A 24,554-nucleotide genomic window follows, 5' to 3' on the forward strand; every position below is an offset into this window, starting at 1 on the left:
ACCGCGTGAAGTACACCAACCAAAATTTGACACATATGCACAGCGCCCTCTTTGGAACAACAAATATGGCAGCGCCCACGGAACCGACATGACCGTGATGTGGGTGGTAGTGATGGCTCGGGATTGTTGGTTGAAATTGATAGTCTTCTTATTCTTAACAAGGACTTTGTAATAGAAATACTGTAATGTTCTAGGCGAGTGTGTAGTTTACTGCTTGGGACCTAGTTTTGTGGTGATTTTGACGATTCTAAATATTGAGGCTTGACGTGCGTTGCCTGGCTTGACATGCAAGCGCATTCAAACTGCCACGGCGGTAGAGGGCGCTAGCTCAAATCCATGCACTCAGCCTGTCTTTGGAACTTCTTTTTTTTGGCACCCAGATCCGAGAAATTTTGAATATACCTCATGTGCATCTATCAGTGTTTCCCCTGCCCATTCAAACGTGAGGTGGCCCACCTCGCTACTTTCAGTGACCACCTCGCTCAATTTTTGCCAATATCACCACCTCGCTGTGAAGATTGGCAAAAAAGGAAATATCAATTGAAAAATTTTCATTTTGTGTAATATACAAGCGTTTTCCTTTACCTCCAATCTCCATGTATCAAGAACTCACAATTTCGATGTGTTTTTGGAATCATCGCGCATTTTTGTGAGTGCTGCATTCTTTTCAGTTTGCAGACTGTAAATTTTGATTCAATCATCAACTTGAATTGTTACCACCTCACTCAGTTCATTAGCCAGTGAAACACTGGCATCTATTAGTGGGTTATGAGTCATAACCCACAAATCATGGTGATGGATGCACATGAGCTGATGAGCTAGGCCTAGGCCTATATTGAAAATTTCTCGGAAAGAATGTTGCAACCTGACGCTGCTTTTTTCTTCATATATCATCTCAGTGAAGGGAAGTCATTGCAAAAATGATGATAAGACATGAATCTGGGACTGAGAAACATTTCCATTTTGTTAGGAAATACTTTCTGGACTCTCCATAGAGTTTGTACACAAGTGCTGAAGTAGGGTCACGTTGCAACATTCTTTCCAATTTCTCGGGTCTGGGTGCCAAACTTATGAGATTAAATAACAGAATTAACGAAATAAGACAAAAAAACCCAAAAAACAGAAACCCCTTAAAAAGGCAGTGTATATGTTGGGCGCAATCAGTAGATCTGCGCGATCATCCGATCACGTTTGCATGTTGGGTCGATTCTGTAGGATATCTCGGACTTTACTTACCTTTCAGAAATCTGATGTTTTTGTTGGGTCGTTTCTATTGTGTCACGCGATGGCAGCCATGCAGCTAGAACCATGTCCCATTGTTGGAAAAGGCGATAAGTAGGGTCCAAGTTACTCGGTCTAACCAGTTCCTGATTTTGTTTCACTCTTGTAGTTGTACCGGCACTGCACTGAACATGTGCGGTGAATGTTTGTGGGACTTGATTATTCCCCCCCCCCCCTCCCTGAAAAGAAAAGCTCTTAGGGAAGTTATCAAAACTGTTCTTACTACTGAAGTGTTCAAATGAAAGATTGTTAGAAACAAACTTTCAAATACCTTCAGTTGTGTTAATGATGACGCATGCACCTTCACTGCCAGATGTCAAGATACCTGCAGCGAATTCAAGTCAACCTGCATTGGTTACATGCCTGGCTTCGTAGAGGTGTCTTTGGACGGCACAGGCCCGCAACGATGGAAAATCTGGACGTCCTGTACAAGAGCTCCAACTTCATTGTCGTGAATAAGCATTATGATGTCAAGATCAATAGCGATGACAGCAGTGACAAGATCACCGTGGCAACGCAGCTCGCTCATCGGTTTCCTGAGTTGGTGGATGCAAGCGTCGCTCATCAATTTCGGTGGGAACAACTACTTTTCTGACAATGTCATTACAAACAAATTGTGCTGAAGTTTGTAACTTTGTGTTTAAAGGTAGGGTAGATCATTGTCATTGGTGTATTTTTTCATTCATTTGAAGCAACAAAAGTGCGCAAAATCTAAAGACGGGTGCTTAACAACCAACTTGATGAAGTTTTAGCTCCGTAAATGCTGTACGTTCTGAGAAAAAATATTCTAGGATCTCGACTTCAATTCAAACGTTGCTGAGTCATAGTTTGAATTGCGCCTGAAATCAGCATCCGGGACACATTCCAATTCAGCCAATTGAAGCTACGCAACTTCGCGCACTAAACTGATGAATAATGGCAACCGCGCAAGCTTGCATCATGTCAACGCTTGCGCGCACCCATTCACAGATTCGCCAAAATACAAACCAAGTACTCACGGAAATTTCAGAAAAATGCTTCACTTGATGCATCTTTGGAAATGGCCTTCTTCTATTGTTTTCTTCAAAATGACAGCATGCCAGAAAGAATAATTTCACAGGGAGTTTAGTGCCATTACTATCTTTAATTAAAGCTACAGTCCATCATTTGCAGCTATCCAAAAAGCAACTGACGTAATTATTGTTGAAAAACATACCTGGTTGAAAGATAGTAAGGGAACTAAACTCCCTGTGAAATTATTCTTTATGGCATGCTGTCCTTTTGAAGAAATCAAAGAAAGAAGGCCTTTCCAACGATGCATCCTAAGACTCACCGTTCGAAATTTCTGTTCTTTCTTTTTTATTCGGCGAAGCGTGCACAAGCATTGACATGACGCACATGCGCGTGCGGTTGCTATAATTCGTTGGATCAGTTTGCCACATCGCATTGCTGCAATCGGCTCAGTGAGAACGTGTCTCGGACGCTGAATTCAGGCCCAATTCGAAGCATGATTCAGCAACTTTTGATTTGAAATCGAGGTCCTAGATCGTTGTTTTTCTCGAAATATACAGCTGAAGCTGAGCTGAAACTTAATCAGGTTAGTTGTTCAGCACTCTTCTTTAGATTTTGAGCACTTTTGTTGCTTCAAACAAACAAAATGCACCAATTACAAATGGTGGACTATACCTTTCAACCAAGTAAGATTCCAAAAATAATTTTGTCAGTTGCTTTTTGGATGGATAGCTGCAAACGATCTACTCTACCTTTAAACTTGAAGCCATCTTTGGAACATTCAGGGCTTGTTAGCATTGTTTCAACTACTTCGTGTATTTTTCTTCCAGGTTTGTTCACCGTATAGACTACTCCACCAGTGGAGCATTGTGCGTCGCATTGAACAAAAAGGCGTCGGCCGATGCTGTGAATAAGTTCAAGAAGCGTCAAGTCACCAAGTGTTACTATGCTTTGGTGAGTATGAACTTTCAGCTGACCATGAAATATAGGCCATCAGCCTGGGGGTTTGGTCGGTATCAAATGAGTTTGAATAAAATCTGGAACGCTGACATTAATCCAATGCTTTGCATTCTCCCGACCAAAGAGACTGTTAGTATATCACGTGATTCGGGGCAAGCCTTATGCTAGCAACCCCCAGCTCCAGCATGGTCTGGTGTCTTTGTGCCATTCTCACCCATTGTGAACAATGTATAGGCGCTGAGCGTCTCTTACGTAACTATGCAAAAACTTGCCCCGTATCACGTGATCAGCAGTAGTTTCTTTGGTCTGGAGAATTCAAAGTTAAAAGGTGCCAAGCATTCTGAGCAAGTCAGTGTACCAGATGTTTTTCAAATTTAAATCTCAAAGGGTATAGGTCACTCGCAAATGGCTTACTACCATATACTTTCTGTTCTCTTGTGATAAAAGTTGAGAGGTCATGTTCGAGATGACTTCCTGCGAATCGACAAGCCAGTCTATGCCAATCCCCAGGAGGGCTATACGCATATGATGTGCGCAGTAGATGACTCCGGCCCGGGCCACTCATCAGACGATGTCAGGGTACTATCTGCAGTCACTGACTTGTATGTTGTACAGCGGGGCCTGTATGATGGGCAACCAGCAAGCAAAGTGCTTCTCAAACCACAGACAGGTATAGAAAATGGTCTAATGCAGAGTTATCAGCTTCTTAGGCCAAAAAAAAAAGTCTCCGGTTTCTGGTATGGAGCTTGCCCAAAAAGTGGTGCTGCGACGCGGCTTTTTTTTTTTTTTTTTCCTGATTTTTTTGCTTCAAATGTCGGCTGATGACTGCAAATGGTGCCCGACTAAACTTAGTGCAAATATTATGGGAGTCCAGAGAGGCCACATAAAGCTTATTCTCGACCGTAACCCAATCTAAAAATATGTTTAAATTGTGCAGCAGCAGGATTCCAGTCAAACCAGTGAGTTTGGCGGTTTTGAGACATCATCTTTCATTGAAAAAAAAACTTGTTGGCTACGGCGACGCGCGCGCATACCAGAAACCGGAGACTTTTTTTTTTGGCCTTACAAGTCAATCACAAATCAATGTCAAGGCAACTGCTTCAAAGGTAATTTACAACATTTGCAAGCATCACAAAACAAAACTACCAAAATTTGTATGCAATACCTTACTGGAATGTTAGTGAATGACAGTCTAAAGTATCCTGTGGAATCATGGCACCTGGTGTGCTGTCATTTTCAAGAAAAGTGGAATTTTTGTATCAATTTCCAACGATGGTCAGCCGACCATCCTTGGAAAAAACTGACTTTTTTTCCGAATACTGCCCCAATTTACCAAATTTAGTCAGTTCACATTTTGTTTGCTATCGGTTACACATCTGTGAACGGGTGCAAGCCAGCTAGTCTGGTTGCCTGACCCTACAATTCCTCGATGTCTTCAAATTGCTCTGTTTTATCTGAAGTAGGGTCAGGGAACCACAGTACAAGAACATCTTTTTTTGTTCGTGGTTTTTCCAGCATCTGTAAACACAAAACGTTAAGCAGGTCAGTGTAACAATATTTGCCACAAAATACTTACCCCCAAATCCATCCATTTCTGAAAATTACAGCAAAAGCAAATGTTGTATATTACCTTTAACTCAGTTTTTTGAGATTAAATTTCTCCATTTTAGTTCTCTCCTCATCACAAAAGATTGCGAAGTTTCACCCAATTTTTTGGTACATTTTGCTGTGATGCTGCATGCTAAAGCTCTCAATTGTTCCATTCAATTTCTTGACACTGATAGGAAGGAGGCATCAACTGCGTGTGCACTGCTTGAGTCTCGGCCACCCGATCGTCGGCGATTACACGTACAGTTACCGGCGGGATGTCAAGCCGTACCGCATGATGCTACACTCACACAGACTCATCATTCCAGCCAAAGGGGAGACCGTGGATGTTGTGGCCCCGGATCCGTTTGTGCCAGAGGTGGACCCACTGTGGCAACCCCTCAGTGAAAGTGGAATCTCCCAAGATGCAGACGAATCTCCGATTCATGAAACTGTCCGAGTTGGTGCGGACACGGGATGTCATTTTGAGGAGCAGAAACAGAGCAGGTGACAGCGGTACGAATACAACCTCAAAATTTCTAACGGCAGATATGGAGTTGGACACTGTCCAGCGCATCATTGGCTGACTGACCTGTGACCCAGGGGTCAACTTGACTTAAATATCCACGCATGAGTTTGTGGGTACACCTGTGGTCCAATGGTTACAGTGTTCGCGATCGACTTGTGTGGCGTGGCACGTGGGTTCAAATCCTGACGGGGAACATGGTGCTTGTGCTCTTGAGCAAGGCACTTTACCATTATCGCTTCGTCTTTTGGATGGGACGTTAAGCCATGGGTCCCATGTGTTGTGTAATGCACGTTAAAGAACCCAGTAACACTTATTGCTATAAGAGAAGGGGTTTGCCCCAGTGTTTCTGGCAGTGGCTGCAACATGCGCTGTGGCACCTAATGTAAACCATTATAAGGTTGCTACATAATGGGTCTCATATTTCTCATAAACTTCATTTCCCTGTCTTTAAAAATAGACATAATTACCAGCGCCTTGAGCATCTACATTGTTGATAGATATGTGCGCTATATAAGACTCGGGTATTATTAATTACCCTAAGAAATATCTTTCATGAGAAAGTGGGGGTTCTGAAAAGAACGGTGGTGAGAATGGAGCGTGATGTTTCAAACAGTTGGTTCTGATCGTCCTCAGGAGACTGCTGGACTGGTGGAGCATGCCCCAGAGAAAAATTAGTCAGCCCCCTTTCTGATAAATAAGTTGGAAATCAATTTTGCATTGATGAGTTGGGGAACTTTCAAGGCACTATAACCACTGAATATGAAGGAATTTGATTTTTGACCACATGTTTTCACAATGATCGAGTATTAGTTCTTTCACTTTTTAAAGGAAATTATATTAAGGGAAAGAATATGTGCTTGGCCAGTTTTAAATAAGTATGCTTTAAACCGGCTTAGGGCCTGGATGCAGACATTATCGACAAAAAGGTCCCAAGCCGATTTGAAACATACTTTTTCCATACCGGCCAGTTTAATACCGACCAAGCACATATTTATTCCCATTCATAAATACCTTTCGCTCAAAGAGTCAAAATTTCAAACGATTTTGTTCAACAATTTTACTTCGTGTTTTGTGAAACACCCCTGTAGCTATGTTTATGGTATGTGCCTCTTGCCAGTAGTACTAACAATCTCCTTATTTGGAGATTGGCGAGGATGTGGCGCGTACTGCCTGATGTGGCGCAGAACGCAGTGGTGCCGGTGTAGTGTGACTTTAGGATTATAAAATACGGACTCATCGGTAGTATTGTGCATGCCTATAAGTGAAGATTGTGAACTTTCAACCTTAAAAGGGACCAGATTTTGTAGAAATACTTTTACCTACATAACATCTAAGACTCATTTTTTGAGTTTCTCTGTCATTTTTGCTCGGGTTATTAAACAACAAAAAAATATTGGACCGTTCCTACATGTATCTCACGCCAATAAGCAAGAAAACGCTCGTATTGGTTTCTCTATTATTGTAAAATAAACTTAATCTAGAGGTAATTGTTACTTGTGAAAAGTGCAATGCATTATAATAAAAGTTGAAGTTGAGAATCAATTCTTTTAATTTTTGATTGGTTTTTACTTGTAAACCTTTTGGGGGGAAAACATTTGTGGTAGATTGAAAAGTGAACGAGTATTTTTTTTTAATATTTAATTAAAAAAACTAGTGCAAGTGCACAATACGCTCTGGCCGCCTTTCCTGAAAGTCTTGCATGAAATGATTGTGCGTACAAGCCCAGGCCAGCGTCCCACGCAAAAAATCACGTGCTGAAAATTGACCAAAATAAGACCCTAAGTTTCCTATAAAAATAGCGCGCTATAAACAATATGACTATAACATTACTGCACATTATCTTGTCTCCATTTACAAAACTTTCATAAACAACTTAATGAATTGTTACAAACAATGTTTGTTAAGTATTTATTTTCTTTTGTGTGCGTTTGTTATTTAATTTTAAGTTGGGTAGTTACATTTTATGGGACACTTAGGGTGTCGTTCTTGGTCTATTTTCCGGGCACAGACATATATGCAAAATATACGCGCATGTGCATCGATTAAGACAAAGCCTGTTTTCTGATAACTTTCATCAAGAGTGCATTTATTGACGACGGCATGGCATTTGGTCAATTTTTTGTCAAATATTTTTGGTCAAGTTTCGGGGACAGACAGATAGATGGACAGACCGACCGACCAACTGATCACCAAGTGACATTTAAAAGGTCTTGCCAGAGCTTAAAACAGATCTTGCTGTTTTGTTCATAAAAAGATTTAAACCAATTTAAAAGACATTGATTTTTTTGGAGGTGAAGATACAACAGGTGATACAGTATTATGTAACAAAAAGTTCTTTTGACAAAATCTGAACTATTGAGGGCGCTCTTCGGATACTCACGTGAAGTTTTGTCAATGACATGACAGCTGTGTGGAAAATGCAGACTCATTCATCCGAATAAACTTAAGTTGAGAAGACGTTCATCATGGCGTTCAAGAGCACCTTGTTTCTGAGCTTGATATTGTGTGTTGTGTCTTCAGATGCGTTAAATGACAGTCCGGTTATTGGTAAGAATGCGGCAGGAATGATCAGGTGGGGAGGGAAGGGGGTGTAGGCTATTTCATGTTTTTTTCTGATGCAATTTTGTATCTGAGACTCTGTCACAGTGGTGGGGGGGGGGGGGGGGGTAGCCCCATGCATAGTTAGCCCCCTAGAACTATGGGTCTTACACTTAAGACCCATAAGTAGTCATATCATTGTTATCAACGCAAACAAGCTGTATACTCTACAAATAATATCACAATCAACAACCGAAATTTAAAAAAGTAAAGTTTAGCTTTGGTACTTCGGAGCGGCCGCTGTATATTTTTAGGCAGAGGATAATTTAGCTGGAGACGGCAAACTTTTAGTAAACGTTAGCTTTCCGGATATGTGCTGAACATGCTGAACATGCGCAGTAGCTGTTTTTTTTTTGTACTTAGGCCCTACACATTTTCTGGTGACAAATTTTAGTCTGGCTCCATGCCAACATTATCGTTGTAACTTCGTATTCACAAGCACAATTAGATGGGAATCAGACCATTTTACAATTTTGGACTTGATTTCCCATTTTACAATTTTTGGACTTGATTCTGCAATAAAATGTTTGAGACATGTTAAAATAATAAAAAGAAGAATATTCTTATTTTGGGGGGATGGGGGGAAAAAACCCTTAAAAATGTCGCCAGCAGGGATCGAACCCGGGTCTTCCCGCTCATGAGATCCGCATCCTCGCTCTTATCACCTAGACCACAGGTGCTACACAACCGTTGGTGGTAATTTAATATATCTTATAATTCAGCCCTATCTTAGAGAGTACAGCATCCTCTGTTGATAGGGATTGCCGCCGGCAAACCTTTAGTAAACGTTAGCTTGCCAGGATTACCGCCGGCAATATATCCACTATCATATTTCTACCCCAAGACTATGCCCAGTAATTCTTGACACATACTTACGCTTATTTCACTAAAAAGAAAAAATGGTTGAATCGATCCTGATGGTGCAAAAAAATGATGAAAACGATCCCATTTCCGTACTGAATTTACAGTTTGAGTTTTAACGTTTTGACGTGCACGTCGTTGCACGCGAAGCCTTGTTGGTGAGACGTCAGAGTCTTTTGGGGAAAGATTCCCATATCTGGCCATCACTAATTTTTCCCTTCAGTGACCTATCAACCATCAAAAACTGATAATATGTCCTAAAAAGTCAAAATTAGAAAGGAAAATATTGAAGTATTTACTGATAAACACTTTAAAAATTTCAGGCCAGTCTCATAGGATTTGTGCACAGGGTGACATGGCCAGATAGGAATCTTTCCTCTTTTGGTCTGGGATTGGCCCGTCTGACGCCGCCCGCGATATGCACTATAAACATCGTGTCTGTGGTCGGTTCACCAGGCCAAACCACTGATCTCTATATAAAGACTGGATAGCGGATATCCATACACCAGTCACACAGTAGACTTTGCATATTGACCAATTCGCCCCCGGTCTCACGAAGATGGCCGCGTATAATGCGAACGTTCTACGCGTATACAGCGCGCTGTATCAAGAGTTGACGCGCATTTTGGTCACGTACACATATTATGATGTTCTAAAGAGGACACATTTCCACAGTGATTATTATTTCCAAAACGCTGAAAAAGGAACTGCGGCATTTAAAAAAAAGTAAACCACGACGTTGGAAAAATTGTAAATCGTGGTCAGTGGTGGTGGTCAATATATAAATCAAGTGAACCGCAATGTTACAAAAGTAACCATGATGCTATAAAGACGGCAACTTGTCCTTTGTAGATCACCAGCCGGTCTCACCGGTCTCACCAATATGGCATCAAATTCATTCATTGTGCGGCTCTTTATCCGCTATCCAGTCTTTATATAGAGGTCAGTGGGCCAAACCAACCGAAGCATTATAGATACCTGAAACCATTTATGAATGAGAATAAATGAATGGAAATAAACATGTACTTGGCTGGTATTAAATACTTTGTATAAGACCTGTTGGATTCTGGATGCTGATAATTACCCTCGCCTTCGGCTCGGGTAATCATCAGCATCCAGAATCCAACCTGTCTTAAAACAGAGTGTTTAAAAACTGGCCAAGCACACATTTATTCCCTTTTTATTTGTATAATTTTTTGTTTCTCTCTGCACGCTGAGTTGTTTATATTTGGTCTACATTTCTTCCGCTTCCCTCAGGTGTTTTGTCTCAGAGCACTCCGTCCAAGAAGTACGGTGATGCGTACATTGCCGCCTCCTACGTTAAGTTTGTGGAGTCAGCCGGGGCAAGGGTGGTCCCCCTTCTCATCGACCAGCCGGATTCCTACTACGAAAAGATGTTTGCTTCTCTCAATGGGTGAGATGAAAAATACCATGCTTATCCAGAAGGCTCTTTTCGTTGTTACAGTTTGTGAGTTTCCAACTGTTCTCTTAGTCTGAGTATCACCCGTTGCCCACAGAGCCCTCTCTGTCTCCGGTCCAACGTCTGATATGTATCTAAGCATGCAAATTTATGCGACCCTGCGCTCCAGCCAAGGGCGGATCCAGAACACAATTTTTGGGGGGGCCAAAAAAATTTTTGGTCCCCCCAAAAAGTGGGTCTAAAAAATTATGGCGTGGGGTTCGAGGCCCGCTTAAGGGCCCCGAAATTTTTTTGGATTCTAGATGCTCTGTGGTGCGATCTGAGGCAATTTCTGACCACTTTAACCAATTTTTTTTTAGGAAAAGATGGTGGTGAACTCATTGCCTGCCTTTATTGCGATGTCACATTAAAAAAAAAAAAATTTGTTTCGTTTTGGGGGGGGCCATGGCCCCCTTTGGCCCCCCCCCCCCTGGATCCGCCCTTGGCTCCAGCCAATGGGAGTCGACATCAGTCCTTCTGATTTGAAAATCACAGATGTGTGAAAAAAGGCACACCTGGATTTTTCTAGGTGTGTGATTTTTCTAGGCGTGTGATTTTTTAGGCGTGTGATTCTGTGATCCAAGCTGGGACTGAACAATCTTTTCTTTCCATAATATTCATCTTGGTTTACAACAAAGCATTCTCTTCACTGATGTACTTTATTTTTCACGGAAAGATTCCCATATGTGGCCATCACTTGTCACCCTGTGCACAAACCGTATGAGACTGGTCTGAACATTTCTAAGTGTTTTCTCAGTAAATACTTCAATAGTTTTCCTGCCAAATTTGACTTTTTGGACATATCACTTTTGATGGCTGATGGGTCACTGAAGGGAAAAATTAGTGATGCATGGACAAAAAGTTATGAAATATAATTATGCCGTAAATGTATGCCAAGGTGTGCGGTACTGAGGATTCAGGCGTGTGATTATTCGCACTTCTCAGGAAGCTTTTAGGCGTGTGATGGCGTGGGGGTGTGATCGCACGCCTCAAATCAGAAGGACTGCGACATGATGTCATTTCATTCCAAAATCTGGACTGAGCTGTTGATTGGTCAATTTGGATGCCATGACTTTGTAATACCAGAACGGGCATCTAGATCTGATAAAACCCGACATTGGCTTTCAAAACGGGTTACCGAAGACCCGATTTAGAAGGTACCCGTTGAATGGTCAGAATCTCAAGGCCAAGAAGCAGTCTTGTTTTGCACAATTAATCGCCGAATCTGCTCACATATCATAGACCCTTGACTTCATGAAAACTCTTGTTATGTACCGGAAGCTTCTATTCTTTTCTGATCCTTAGGAAATGGATGCGCTGTTCATGGCCACAGAAAACCGTGACATTGTATAATATCCTCACTATGTTTCTGTCATTGATTTGTAGAGTGTTGTTTCCAGGCGGTGGAATGGACGACCCGATTCATTCACCATATGGAAAAGCAGGAAAGATGTTCTATGACCTAGCCATCAAGGTACGCACAATGTTTCAATTTATGACTTGAGATGTCAGGCAACGATGTGAAGAATTTATTTCCAAAATGGGGTATATTTCGAAAAAGTGAAAAGTTGCACAGTAATGAAAACTTTGTAAGTATAACAGCTGTTTGTACACTACATGTTTGGTTTTTGATATTTTGAAGGTAGTAGGTTCACATTCCAATCCATTTCTTTGTTTAACTTTTAAATAATCGTTATACGTGCCTAGTCGGTTTCTCTATGTGGTTTATTTGAAGATTTTGTGGTATGCGGTTTATTTAATGCCAGGCAAAAGCCATAAGGCCAATTGAGCCCGTCGCACACGAGAGCTACGTGCTCAGCAAAAACTCAATCTAGGCCGTTTGCTCAGCACGTAGCTCACAAAATATCACCGTCAATTTCTGCTGATTTTTCCGCCTCGCGAGGTCGTGAGGCAAATTTCTATCCTGTTTGATTTTTTCGCTGCGCGAGGCAAAAAACTCACCGTTTGCGGGCAACCTGTGCTACATGCTGAGCTAAAAACTAGCCAATGAAAGCGCATAACATGTATTCTTGTCTAACGGTTGCGTGATTTCAAAAATAGGGACCATTGAGTTTTTCTTGAGGCGAGAAAAATCAAACAGGATCGATATTTGCCTCACGGCCTCGCGAGGCAGAAAACTCAGCAAAACCTCACCGCACACACAGGGATATTTTGTGAGCTGCATGCTGAGCAAACGGCCTTGAAAGACTTTTTGCTCGGCAAGTCGCTCTCGTGTGCGGCGGGCTTTAACGGAAAGGGGAAAACAAATAGCAATCTATTGCATGATAGGAAACATTAACTGTTCAAATTCATGGGAATTTATAGTAAAAGGTTTACAGGGCAACGTAAGAGGCAACAGCTCCATGCCACGATTTCATTGATTGGTCAGAATGCAGATTTATCATGCAGTATTTTGGAAAAATCACTCTTGTTCCTAAGCACAGTTATTATCGCTCTGCCTAACAGTATGTACTTCCTCAATGATTACCCACAATGTTAGAGACTAAGCCATGCCTGAGTCACACTTGACCCTGCGTTAGATTCATTTGGAACAGGTGCGCAGTTATGGGACGTAAAGCCGTGGGGCCCATGTGTTGCAAAATGCACGTAAAAGAACCCAGTAACACTTATCGCGAAAGAGAAGGGGTTCGCCCCGGTGTTTCTGCCAGTGTGTTTATTCCTCTTACATATGAGGCTGCAACTTCAAGGAAGAAAGGAAGGCATTCACCATATCCCAAAATTCAAGTACTTTTGTCAAAAGTCCCTCTTTCCTCCATTCAGAGTTATGACGAAAGAGGAGACTACTTTCCTATCTGGGGAACTTGCCTGGGTATGGAGCTCTTAGTTCGGATAACAGCTAACGAAGATTTGCTGACATCAACTGATGCTTCAGAAGTATCCTGGCCCCTCCAGCTAACAAAAGGTAAACAAGGTTCCTTGTAGATATATGATAAAGTAAACTCTAATTAACTCAAATTTGGATAACTCAAAATCCCTTGATCTCGAAGCAATAATCCATTCCCATCAAGAGAATAGGATATTATGTACATGAATACCCCCGTAACTCGAAATGCCTGCCCCGTTTCCTCCGTTTATCTTGAACTTTTTGTCAGCTAGTCCATAAAAAAATCACTTCCTGGCAGTAACAAAGAAGAGTAAAAAGACTGAATTTTTGTTTCCATGAGTCATTACTGTTCAACTTGGGGATGCAGTGTACTCAATGCCATGGTGATCGGAGTCCAGCCAGTAACTGCAACAAATCCTGGCTTTCGAGTTAGCCTGATCACTACCACTGGCCCAATTGTAGCTCGCACGCCAGCTGTCTCTTTGTGGTGGCCATGCGACCACATTGGGAACCTTTGAGGATGCGCACGAGTTATTGCCTGATCGCTACTGCCAGCCCAGTTGCAGCTGGTGCGCCCTCTAGCGAGGAAATAGGACCAGCCACGTGACCGCACATCGGAAAACCCCGAGAATGTCCGTTGATATCGATAGACAAACGACACAAAATAAAGACTTACTACGTGTAGTTACAGAACTGAGTGGTTTATTGTCATGTTTACTATACATGTAGATCAGACACTTTTAGGTAAGAACAATATGAAATCTGAGTAAAACATGATGATTTTGTGTAACAAAACATTATTAGAATGAAAAAAAAAGAAGGAAAGTGTGCCAAATAACGTGTCTGTTTCATCCAAGATTTTAAAGACAGTCGGCTCTTCCATGGAGCAGAGCAGTCTGTGGTGAGCATCCTGTCAAATGAAAATGTGACGTACAACAGCCACAATCTCGGACTGACACCTACCGTAAGTGCTGGCAGTGTCACTTAAAAGGTAGTGTAGATAAGTTGCAGCTATCCAGAAAGCACGGTAACTGACCAAATTATTGTTACAAAGGTTTACTTTGTTAAAAGATACTAAAGGCACCAAACTCAGGGTTCGACCTTAACTTTTTTGTGCACTAGCCAGTCGGGCTACTGAAACGGCCCCTTAACTAGCCCGGAAGCATTTTCACTAGCCCGCATTTTTTTTTTTAGCTCAAATATAAAATGCTGTATTTTCAGGCTCAATTCTGAGGCAATTAAACAGATCTAATTGAACCCTTTAGAATAGTTAGAATTAATGATTTATTTCTTCCTGTCCTTTCATCTTTGCCGTAGCCCAATAACTTTTGACTCGCCAGCCGGGCTACTTAAGGAATAGTTTGACTAGCCCGTCGCTGTTATGACTAGCATTAGGCTAGCGGGCTACCGCTAATTTCGAACCCTGCCAAACTCCCTGTAAAATGACTCCTTCCGGTGTACTGTAATTTTGAAGAGAACCATAAAAGAAGGTCATTTTCAAACATGAGTCAAGTGAAACATTTTTAGAAATTTATATGAGTATTTGGTTTGTAATTGGGTGAATTCATGTAAGGGTGCGCGCCAGCGTTGACTCAACGCACACACGCGTGGTTGCTATTATTCGTTGGTTCAGGGCAATTGGCCAAATGAGAACGTGCTCCAGATACTGATTTCTGGCACAATTCAAAATACAACTTGGCAACGTCAGGCTTGTCACTCGGTCAAGTGTTCCATGTTGCTACGTTTGGCAGGGTTCTAGCAAACATACCAAAGAGGGTTAGGGTTTTAAGGGGAAAAAATATGCGCTTGGCCGGTTTTAAACAGATACATTTAACACCGGGTAGGGGCCTGGACACTGATAATGTCCTGAGGCAAATTGGTGATGGCCATTTTGGCGACCAGGCAGAACACAGTGGGATTGGAATGAAGTGGCACATACTGTGCGCTTGGCACGTACTGCACTTTGCGGTGCAGAACGCAGCGGTGCCGCAAAAAGTGTTTAAAACTAGCTGGTGTTTTATCAACCGTTTAAAACCACCCACGTGACGGGCTCTCGACCAATAGGAGTGGTATTTATGCTTGGTAATTATTTTGCTCCAGAATTTTTCCAAGTCGTCAGCTCTTAAGTCGTTTTACCGAGTGCTGTCCACCAATGTCGACAAGAATGGGAAAGTCTTTATCTCTACAATAGAAGGTAAGAATAGACACATGGTAACTTAGTGACCGAAAAATGCACAAGATGCTGGGAAAACCAAGGGGAAACAATGCTGTTCTTGTAGTGTGGTTCCCTTACCCTACTTCAGACGAACCGGAGCAATTTCTAGACGTTGGGGAATTGCCAGATCAGGGAACCAGACTAGCTGGCTTGCACCCGTTCACGGATGTGTAACCGATTTTGGTAACTAAATTTGGTAAATTGGGGGCAGTATTTGGAAAAAAAAGTCTGGTTTATTTCCAAAATGGTCAGCAGACCATCGTTGGAAATTGATACAAAAATTCAATTTTGTTGAAAATGACAGCACACCGGGTGCCATGATTTCGCAGGATGCCTGAGACTATTATTCACTTACAGTCAAAAGGTATTGATAAATAATTTGGTAGTTTTGTTTCTTGATGTTTGAAAATGTTGTATAGTACCTTTAACTGGGATTATTCAAAATGTTCTCTACAAGGTGTTACGTGTATGTCAGAAATATTTGCCTGATTGGCATCATTTTAGAGTAAAATCTTTTGCTCTAAAGCTACAGTCCATCATTTGCAGCTATCCAGAAAGTAACTGACGTAATTATTGTTGAAACACATGCTTGGTTGAAAAAAAGTAAGGGAACTAAACTCCCTGGGAAATTTTAAGCACTTTTGTTGCTTCAAACGAACAAAATGCACAAACTATAAATGATGGACTGTACCTTTGAACTGCAAGAGAGCCTCTTAAAAATTTCTTTCCTGCTGTCTCTCTGATTGTTCCATAGCAATGTATTACCCCATTTACGGCGTCCAGTTTCATCCGGAGAAGAACCCTTATGAGTGGGAATCCAAGAGTATCAATCATTCATACGATGCTGTTAAAGCCACTCAGTTCTTTGCAGATTTCTTCGTTTCAGAAGGTGAGAAACATTGATGTAATATTGGGCTATAGGGGCCCCCTTTAACCCTGACTCCCCAGCATAATTTACTAGGAACCGTACCCATCCTGGCAAATTTCAACACCCACATGAGAAATCGTACACACACACTGTTGGACTTAGTTTCTGGGGGTATGCCAAACCCAATGTAAAAGACCATCATTTTAGGGGTACTGTACCTATCCCAACAGATTTCAACAAAACCTGCTGTTGGGCTTTGATGGGTTGAGTTCGGTTAGGGTTAATGACGAAAGCATTATACTGTAGCTTCGGTTTGTGGTAACACCATGTGGTTGTGTGCACTTTCGCTGAGTTCAGGGTGAGTAAAAAAAAAAGGAAACCCAAAAAGCAGGACCATTTTCTTAATAAAGTTCAGCATGTAGCACTTTCTAAATCTAGTATATGAAAGCTCAATTAATAAGCTTTCTTTCAGTACAAGAATCATTCAAATCACTCATATACTTTTCAAGTTACGGAATTTTAAACACAACCACCGTTTAGAAGTTCTGTCCACTGATCACAAAAAATGTGCGTGTCCTTTCAGCAAAATGAAAACAACTTACATACACTGCTATTGTTTTTGTTTAGCTGAAAGAGCACTTACCTTTTTTGTGATACGTGGACAAAACTTTAAAACAGTAGTTGTGTTTAAAAGTCTGTAGCTTGAAAAGACTTTCTTGACATTATGACTTGACTCGACTCACTTCCTTCAAATGACTCAACTAGACTATACTCTGTGACTCGACTGGACCTTCTTGACCTAATGACTCGACTCGAGGCAATTCTTTAAAATGACTCGACTCAACTCCAGTCACAAAATTCAGTGACTCGTCACAACTCTTGACTCAACTACAAATTGTATTCACCAAACAAAGCCTTAAATCACATTCATTCAGCATTTCAAGATGCTTGTTCACATTTTTATCGTGTCTCAACTGAATCAACCTCCTGATGTTTCTCTTGACAGCTCGCAAGAGCTACCACTCCTTCAGCCCCGGGACTTTGGACAAGTACCTCATCTACAACTACTGTCCTATCTTCACCGATTCGTACTTTGAACAGGGCTACTTCTTTAATGTGTCAAGTACCTTAAGAGAAAAATTAACCTATTAGTGCCTGTACAACCCCAAACCACCCTGCCTGTCACTTTCTGTACCGCACATTACACTATCGTTTTCAGTGTTAGAGTCAAGTCCTCACAAGTCCATCACAAGTCCTTGCAAGTCCTTGCAAGTCCTCACAAGTCCTCACCATTCTTCACAAGTCCGCACAAGTTTTTGCAAGTCCTCTCAAGTCCATCACAAATCCTCACAAGTCCCAACAAGTCCTCACAAGTCCTAACAAGTCCTGTTAAGTCCTCACAAGTCCTCACAAGTCCTCACATGTCCTCCTAAGTCCTCACAAGTCCCCACAAGTCCTCGCAAGTCCATCACAACTCCTCACAAATCCTCACAAGTCATCATAGGTCCTCACCAGTCCTCACAAGTCCATCACGTAGTCCTCACAAGTCCATCACGTAGTCCTCACAAGTCCATCACAAGTCTTCAACTGGTCACAAGCTATTCAAGTGCACACTGTAACAAAGGCATTCCTTTGTTATTGTTCACCCCCCTAGTACTTGTGAGTAGACTTGTGAAAGGTACAAGTTTGTGATTTACTTTATTGGTTAATCAGGGCATTAATGCAGTGCAAAACAATGTACATGTAGTACAGGTACTAATAGGTTAAAAAACCAAACATCTAAGGCCTTTTCACACTAGACAAGTCTCGGGTCTGACTTAGTTGAATATTTTCAACCCTGCGTCAACCCTGAGATTGATTTCACCCCGGGTTGAACTCAACCCTGCTCCAGCTAGACTAGGGTGAGGTTTTCAACGAGGGTTGAAATTCTTGCCAGTGTTCAAGACAGTAACCGAGCAAAATAAGCTCATTTGCACGAAACAATTGTGAATGCGGGGTTGAAAAATACGAAATTCAACCTGGGGCAGCACTGGATTCACCCAGGGTCGAGCTCACCCCGGGTTGATAGGCTCTAGTGTGAAAAGGCCTCTAGTGGTGCTGCGAATACGTATGGAAGATTGTGCATTGAATGTTACAGCAATACATAAATAATATAACAAAACAAGTTTTTGACATCACTGAGTAAAAAAATGATTTGCCCTTCAATCTGTGTGAATAATTAACCAGCCTTAGGCCAGGAAGCATGGGTCATGTGGGGCAAATTGGGGGGGGGGGTGCACATGTCCCTTCCCCACCCCTTCCTTTGCACCACCGCTCAGGTCGATTTTAAATTATTTTATGCTGTTATTGATCTTTGTATATCAGAAGATGGGAGATTATACTTTCTGTGAGTGCTATTATTCAATGGAATTAATTTATCCTATCTGGCTATTTGCACGAGTACCGAACTTATACATAATGTACACAGAATGTATTATTCTAGAGTTTGTGTAAATTTTTTTTATGGTAAAGCTTTCTTGAAATGTAATAAAAGTCAGGTATCACTTAAATGACTAACTAGAGAACAGAATAGTTGTAGCTATGAAAGCTCATGCACATTCAGTTCTCTAGTTAGTCGTAACTGCTACCTGACTTTTATTTGATTTTGTGTGACCAACACGGCTGCCCACCACTTGAAATGTAAGTAATTCTGGTCGAGTTTGTTTTAAGGTCCTAAGAATACGTCTCACTTCTGCAAAAATCATTTGTCTTCATTTTTATAATGACAACATTTTCAATGTATATAGTTTAAAGTTCGACTTAGTAGAAGCTCACAGATACTTTTTTGTGATGATAACCTTATTTTTGTAATCCGGACGTTTTTCTAAAAAGAAATTCCTAAATTCCAGTGTGCCTTTTATAAAAGTGTTATGCTTTTATATAGCTTATGTTATATGCACATGTCTACGTTATATCTATGTAAAAAAAAATCTTGAATAAGTGCAACTAGATATGGATGAATATTTTTTTATAAATGAATTTAATAATTAGACCTAGATTTTCAGCACTTTTGTTGCTTCAAACAAACAAAACGCACAAATTACAAATGATGGACTGTACCTTTAACCTTCTTTAAAGCAGCCTGAAGACATATCAGTTTGTAATACGATCATGGTGATTATATGTTCTGTATATTGTGGCTTTTATATTGAAATGACTTTTATATCATTGGTAATTTTTGGTATTTTATAAATATGTTTTTCATCTAAAACACTTTTGCTAAAGGTGGTGGCAATGCTTTTTTGAAAGTCCTTTGAAATATGATATGCTTTTATTGACATTAAAAATACTACTATTTTGATATAATTTGTATGCTAAAATTCATGGAGTACTTTATTAAGAAATAAAAAAGCACCTCCTATTTGAATTACTGTATGTGTGCTGCTGATCCATAAGTATGTTTATTAGTGTAAAATCATCATGTCTCGCTGGAAAAATTGCCTCCTCGATCAGCGCCATCAATGTCATAGACCTCATCTGCTACCCCCCCCCCCCCCCCCCCCCACACCACCACCACCACTTCCATCTTTGCTCCGCCCCTGTCCTGATATCGTCAACATCACATAATATAAGTTGCTTGAAGAGTTATTCCCTTTGAATGTCTCAATTGATCAAAACACTTATTAAATGTCCTATATATGCATATTAAATCGACAAACAACACTCGCTGTATTTTCCGGACAAACAACTTGTATTGATTTTTGCGGCCTTCTTTTTTATTATCATCTTTGGATCTTTTTAGGGCGCCACCTATTTTCTGCTGGTCGATCGATCCATATGCGCGTACGTAATGCGCCTGTTGATCGAATACGATCAGATAGTGTTGTTGCTAGTGTATGGCCGCAGTGCACAAACACGTAAAAGACGTTTTGAGCTCTTGGAGGACAGATCAAAACTGCATTTTCACGCCGAGCAAAACGCTCTAAGATAATTATTTCTGCAGTCCGATGTAACTGGCATTCGTTCTTGTATTCGGCTCCTAGGTTGTGATCAAGTTTCCACATCGTGAAACGGTTTTTGTCTCTAGTTTTCATGAGTTGAAAATCACAATGCCGTAGTCGGGATCGCCGAGGCGCCACCGGGCAACGGACCACGCGTCTCCCGGGTCGTTTGCCTCGTGGACCCGGACGGACAGCATGGCCAGTCACGGTGATCGCGCCGGTGTGTCAGCGTGGAAGTTGTTCCGATTGGTGATACCGTCAGTCACTCGAACTTTAGTTACCTAAAACTCTACAAAAAAAGAAAAACATACTTGATTTAGCCTCTGGCTAAGATTAAAAGTGAAATTCTCCGCTTCTTGAGGATTGTGGAAGGAGAAAAGATGGAGAATTCTCGGGAGAAAAAGAACAACAGTGACTGGAAAGACAGCCAGTTTACGGTGAGTTATAATTTTCGTAAAATTGACTGGAAAATATGAAGTATCAATCCTTCCTCAATCCTTCCTCTGTCAAACATGTCATCCAGGCGATTGAGATCTTCTGATGCTTCTTTGCTTGTTGTCCCTCACTCTCACAAACCTTGGGGTGATTGTAGCTCTACTGAGTGGAGCGTTGAATTACGGGTATGGAGGGATACCCGTAATTCAACGCTCCACTCAGTAGAGCTAGGGTGATTGATCATTTTCTTACGCAGGTCCTCATCTTTGGAACAAACTACCCCTCACCATTCGCAATATCTCATCGCTTTCTGAATTTAAAGTAACCCTGAAGACCTATTTGTTTCAGATCACTCAGAATATTCTCGTTTAGTTAAATTTAATTGTTTTATTGTTTCGTATTGTGCCATGGCGCGTTATAAATTGCCGTTATTATTGTTATTATGATGTTCAGTCATGATCACAATTACATCAAAATACATACATTGATTATTTTTTTATTAGGTTTGACAAACATTCAAATTTGTTAGAAAATAGGTTTAAACTTTTAAAGTAATAAGATTAAGAACAGTATAGGACTCGACCTACTGCAGTGTGTCACTTGGATTGATTTAACTTACATTTTCAATTTGTTGATTAATATATTGAAAATATTTCACAGAAAATAATCCAAAAAAACATAAAGAATGAACAAAATTATAAACTTGTTGATATGAATTTATCAGTGATATAGAAATACTTTTTTTTTAACCCAAGTCAATTTCATTTCAACCTTAGTTTGATGTAGGCCTAGACCTATCCAGTGCATCGATCAGAACTGCAATACAACTTGTAGTTTTTATAAGTGAAATAATTGTTGTGATAAAAGGTGTGAGCTCTAACTGATTTGATGTTGATCATTGTTTTGTGTTGACATTAAAATGTATTATCATCAAACATTCATAAAATTATAACTGAGACAGTTTACCCATTCTTATTGGTTGACAGCCTGTCCCGTGGGTGTTTTCAATCCGCAGGTATTAACACCGCTGCGTTCTGTACCCGCATCTCGTGTGCGCCAATTTGTACATAGGAGATTTTTAGCACTATGCGCATGAGGCACATACTCAGTGCCACAGTTCCAGATCACTATTTATACAAGCCGCTGTACATGTACACCCGTCCATGTTCGGAGTATCCGTGTCCGAGTGACATCATTTAAAGGGAAGATACAACATTTGCAAACATCAAAAAACGAAATGATCAAATTATCACACAATACCTCACTGAATTGTAAGGGATTGACAGTCTAAAGCATCCTGTAAAATCGTGGCTCCTGGTGTGCTGACATTTTTAAGAAAAAGTGTATTTTTCCAACGCTGGTCGGCCGACCAGCGTTGGAAAAAACTGGCTTTTTTCAAAAACTGCTCCAATTTTTTCATATTTAGTTATTCCGCATTTTCTTTGCAATAGATTACACACCTGTGAAGGGGTACAAACCTGCTGGAGTGATTCTTTGACCTTACAATTCCCCAAAGTCTTTACGTTTCTCCGTTTCATCTTAAGTTCATCTTAAGTGGGGTCGGGGAACCAGACTACAAGAAAATGATTGGTTTTCTTGGTTTTTCCAGCATAAACAAGCCCAAAACGTGAAAAAGTCAGTTTAACAGTACATGTATTTGCTACAACATATCCTCCAAATTCATTTATTTCTGAAAATTGCAGCAAAAGCACATGTTGTATATTCCTTTAATAGTAAAATTCCTCCTATTCAAGTTAATAACAAAAAGGCTAGATGTTCACACAGACTCAACTTATATACATGTAAAGGGACAATTTATAAATCATGGCTTTTGTACAGGACTTAACCCGACAGTTGTGGATCACTTTTGACAGTTCCAGATCACGCATGCTGTGTGTAACAATTTTGAAACTATTGCATGCAGTTGGAAATCGCGTTATGGCTAAGAAGTGTTAAAATAGCCATTTATGTAGGTAGATTGCTGAATAAATGGTCAAATATGTTTTACAATCTAAATATCAGTGTGGAGTACGAAAAATAATATTTCATATTGTGAGTTGTGTTAAAAAACTACCCTTTTTCAGAGATAAGATGTTTCAGACTTTTAGAATCCAAGGGCAAGACATTAGCCTGTCATTATAGAAGGAAACTCATGTTTCATCATTTTCGTTAAGTGACAATATATTTTTCAATTTTTAGGTTGCAGTCAGGATTCGTCCCATGACTACAGCTGAGATTGAAACGGGCAGCACAATTACTGCACAGTCTATCGACGACAATGTAAGTGTGTTTCCAATTCTAGAAATTAATTTCCTCCAAAAGATCCCAACATTCTTTAAACTTCGCTCAGTGTTTCCCCTGCCCATTCAAACGTGAGGCGGCCCACCTCGCTACTTTCAGTGACCACCTTGCTCAATTTTTGCCAATAACACCACCTCGCTGTGAAGATTTGCAATGAAGGATAAAGGAAATTTTTATACTAATCGAAAAATTTTCATTTTGTGTAATTTATGAGCGTTTTCCTTGACCTCTTTGTATCAAGAACTCACAATTTGGATGTGTCGATCTATGGAATCATCATGCATTTCTGTGAGCACTGCATTCCTTTCAGTTTGCAGACTGCGTAAATTTTGTTTCAATCATCAATTTGAATTTTTACCACCTCGCTCAGTTCATTAGCCAGGGAAACACTGACTTTGCCTATTCACCCCCCCCCCCCTCTTTTTTTAACAGGAAATGTCAATTCTTTTGATTTATTTGAATATTTTGATAATTTGAGAATATTTTGAATATAAATGCCCGGATGAAAGCAGTGTCAAAAACGATATTGTCCTCATCTGAGTACTTCTTCCAATAACCATACAATACACTGATTTATATTCTGTGCGTGGAAGCCTATATTTACAAATGTTAAGTAATAATTTCTAATACGTACTATAGGCCTACCATTATTCAGATTGAATTCTCATTCTCTCTTACTACATGTACACGTAGTTGCTTTTTTTCATACACTTGTCTAACATAATTTAAGTGTGAATAGCATGTATAGGCCTACATCTAGACAAGAACAAATGGTTTCTTTGCAGGCACCAGATAAGATAGTTACCAAGCGATGTTCGAAAAACCTAACAGACGAACAAAAACATCTGTTGGCTGAGTAAATGATATGAATATAATTGTAGTTTACTTTGAATAATTCCGTAAATAGACTATCAGTGATTCTGTAGTGGCTGAACAGATAAGATAGTACAGCCGCCCTATCGCGGCCAAACCAACAGTATCCAACGGTTAGCAATTGAATCTGACAAATGAAATTAAAGACCCTTTAGGCATTTTCACACCATTGTCTCACCTACCCTGTGTTGAAATCAACACGGATCCTCCGGTAAGTGGAATCGGGTCCCTTCCAACACTTGTAGTCAAGGCACTCAATTCACACTAATATTGGTGTACATGTACATGGGTCACCCCCCCCCCCCCCCATAAAAAGGAGGAAATTTAATCTTGTTCACACAATACGTTTAATGCGGAAATCTCGTTCATCATTTTAACTATAATTGACTTTTATTGAAAAAATATCAGAGGATGCAATTAGACAGAAAACCTGCTCCAAAAAAAAAGTACATAAATAAATGGCATGATCAATTTTGAGCAGTTCGTTGGATGATTGGACAGTAAATGATCAGTGGTGGACAGCTGAGTTTTGTGATCTTTTTATTAAAATGGAAATAACTTGGGAATAGATTGTACAAATTATGTGAAATGTTCAACTTTACTAGTCAATAACATGTACTTTATCACCGTGTTTTTTTTGTGAAATTGAGCAAGCCACATATTTATAACTTCAAACAAATTCTGTTTCGATCATTTTCTTTTTGACTCACCCTGCATGCCCTGTATACATTTGCACTTTGAGTGATTTTCTGTCATTTGTACGAACATGTAC

The 24,554-nt window shown here is 40.4% G+C and overlaps 3 protein-coding genes across 3 annotated transcripts in view; all 3 read left to right on the forward strand.

The window, feature by feature from the left end:
- The first annotated feature begins 28 nt into the window (after window positions 1-28).
- On the forward strand, window positions 29-6,889 carry LOC119722314 (RNA pseudouridylate synthase domain-containing protein 1-like). Its single transcript, XM_038192362.1, has 5 exons — window positions 29-99; window positions 1,559-1,854; window positions 3,102-3,225; window positions 3,679-3,901; window positions 5,016-6,889. The coding sequence occupies exons 2-5, from the start codon at window positions 1,577-1,579 to the stop codon at window positions 5,327-5,329; spliced, it is 939 nt and encodes a 312-aa protein (XP_038048290.1). The 5' UTR covers window positions 29-99; window positions 1,559-1,576; the 3' UTR covers window positions 5,330-6,889.
- Window positions 6,890-7,718: 829 nt separating this feature from the next.
- On the forward strand, window positions 7,719-17,525 carry LOC119722315 (gamma-glutamyl hydrolase-like). Its single transcript, XM_038192363.1, has 8 exons — window positions 7,719-7,894; window positions 10,064-10,220; window positions 11,652-11,739; window positions 13,047-13,188; window positions 13,968-14,074; window positions 15,211-15,304; window positions 16,080-16,214; window positions 17,200-17,525. Exons 1-8 carry the CDS (start codon window positions 7,813-7,815, stop codon window positions 17,343-17,345), a joined length of 951 nt encoding a protein of 316 aa, XP_038048291.1. The 5' UTR covers window positions 7,719-7,812; the 3' UTR covers window positions 17,346-17,525.
- A 2,517-nt stretch (window positions 17,526-20,042) lies between these two features.
- The window catches only part of LOC119722316 (kinesin-like protein KIF19), a 50,883-nt gene continuing 46,371 nt past the window's right edge, over window positions 20,043-24,554 (forward strand). The window contains exons 1-2 of the mRNA XM_038192364.1: window positions 20,043-20,610; window positions 22,808-22,888. Coding sequence (XP_038048292.1) covers window positions 20,554-20,610; window positions 22,808-22,888 — 138 coding nt within the window. The 5' untranslated portion in view covers window positions 20,043-20,553. The remainder of the gene's footprint in view (window positions 20,611-22,807; window positions 22,889-24,554) is intronic.

Source organism: Patiria miniata, unplaced genomic scaffold (genome assembly GCF_015706575.1).
Source record: "Patiria miniata isolate m_02_andy unplaced genomic scaffold, ASM1570657v1 HiC_scaffold_15, whole genome shotgun sequence".
Taxonomy (NCBI): Eukaryota; Metazoa; Echinodermata; class Asteroidea; order Valvatida; family Asterinidae; genus Patiria; species Patiria miniata.

Bases quoted from the DNA above. Each gene is read 5' to 3' on its own strand.
- LOC119722314 (XM_038192362.1), top strand. From the start codon at position 1,577: ATGCACCTTCACTGCCAGATGTCAAGATACCTGCAGCGAATTCAAGTC. The intron at 3,226-3,678 runs GTGAGTATGAAC...TTGTGATAAAAG, and splicing joins CCAAGTGTTACTATGCTTTG to TTGAGAGGTCATGTTCGAGA. The intron at 3,902-5,015 runs GTATAGAAAATG...TGACACTGATAG, and splicing joins GCTTCTCAAACCACAGACAG to GAAGGAGGCATCAACTGCGT.
- LOC119722315 (XM_038192363.1), top strand. From the start codon at position 7,813: ATGGCGTTCAAGAGCACCTTGTTTCTGAGCTTGATATTGTGTGTTGTG. The intron at 14,075-15,210 runs GTAAGTGCTGGC...ATTTTGCTCCAG, and splicing joins ATCTCGGACTGACACCTACC to AATTTTTCCAAGTCGTCAGC. The intron at 15,305-16,079 runs GTAAGAATAGAC...ATTGTTCCATAG, and splicing joins CTTTATCTCTACAATAGAAG to CAATGTATTACCCCATTTAC.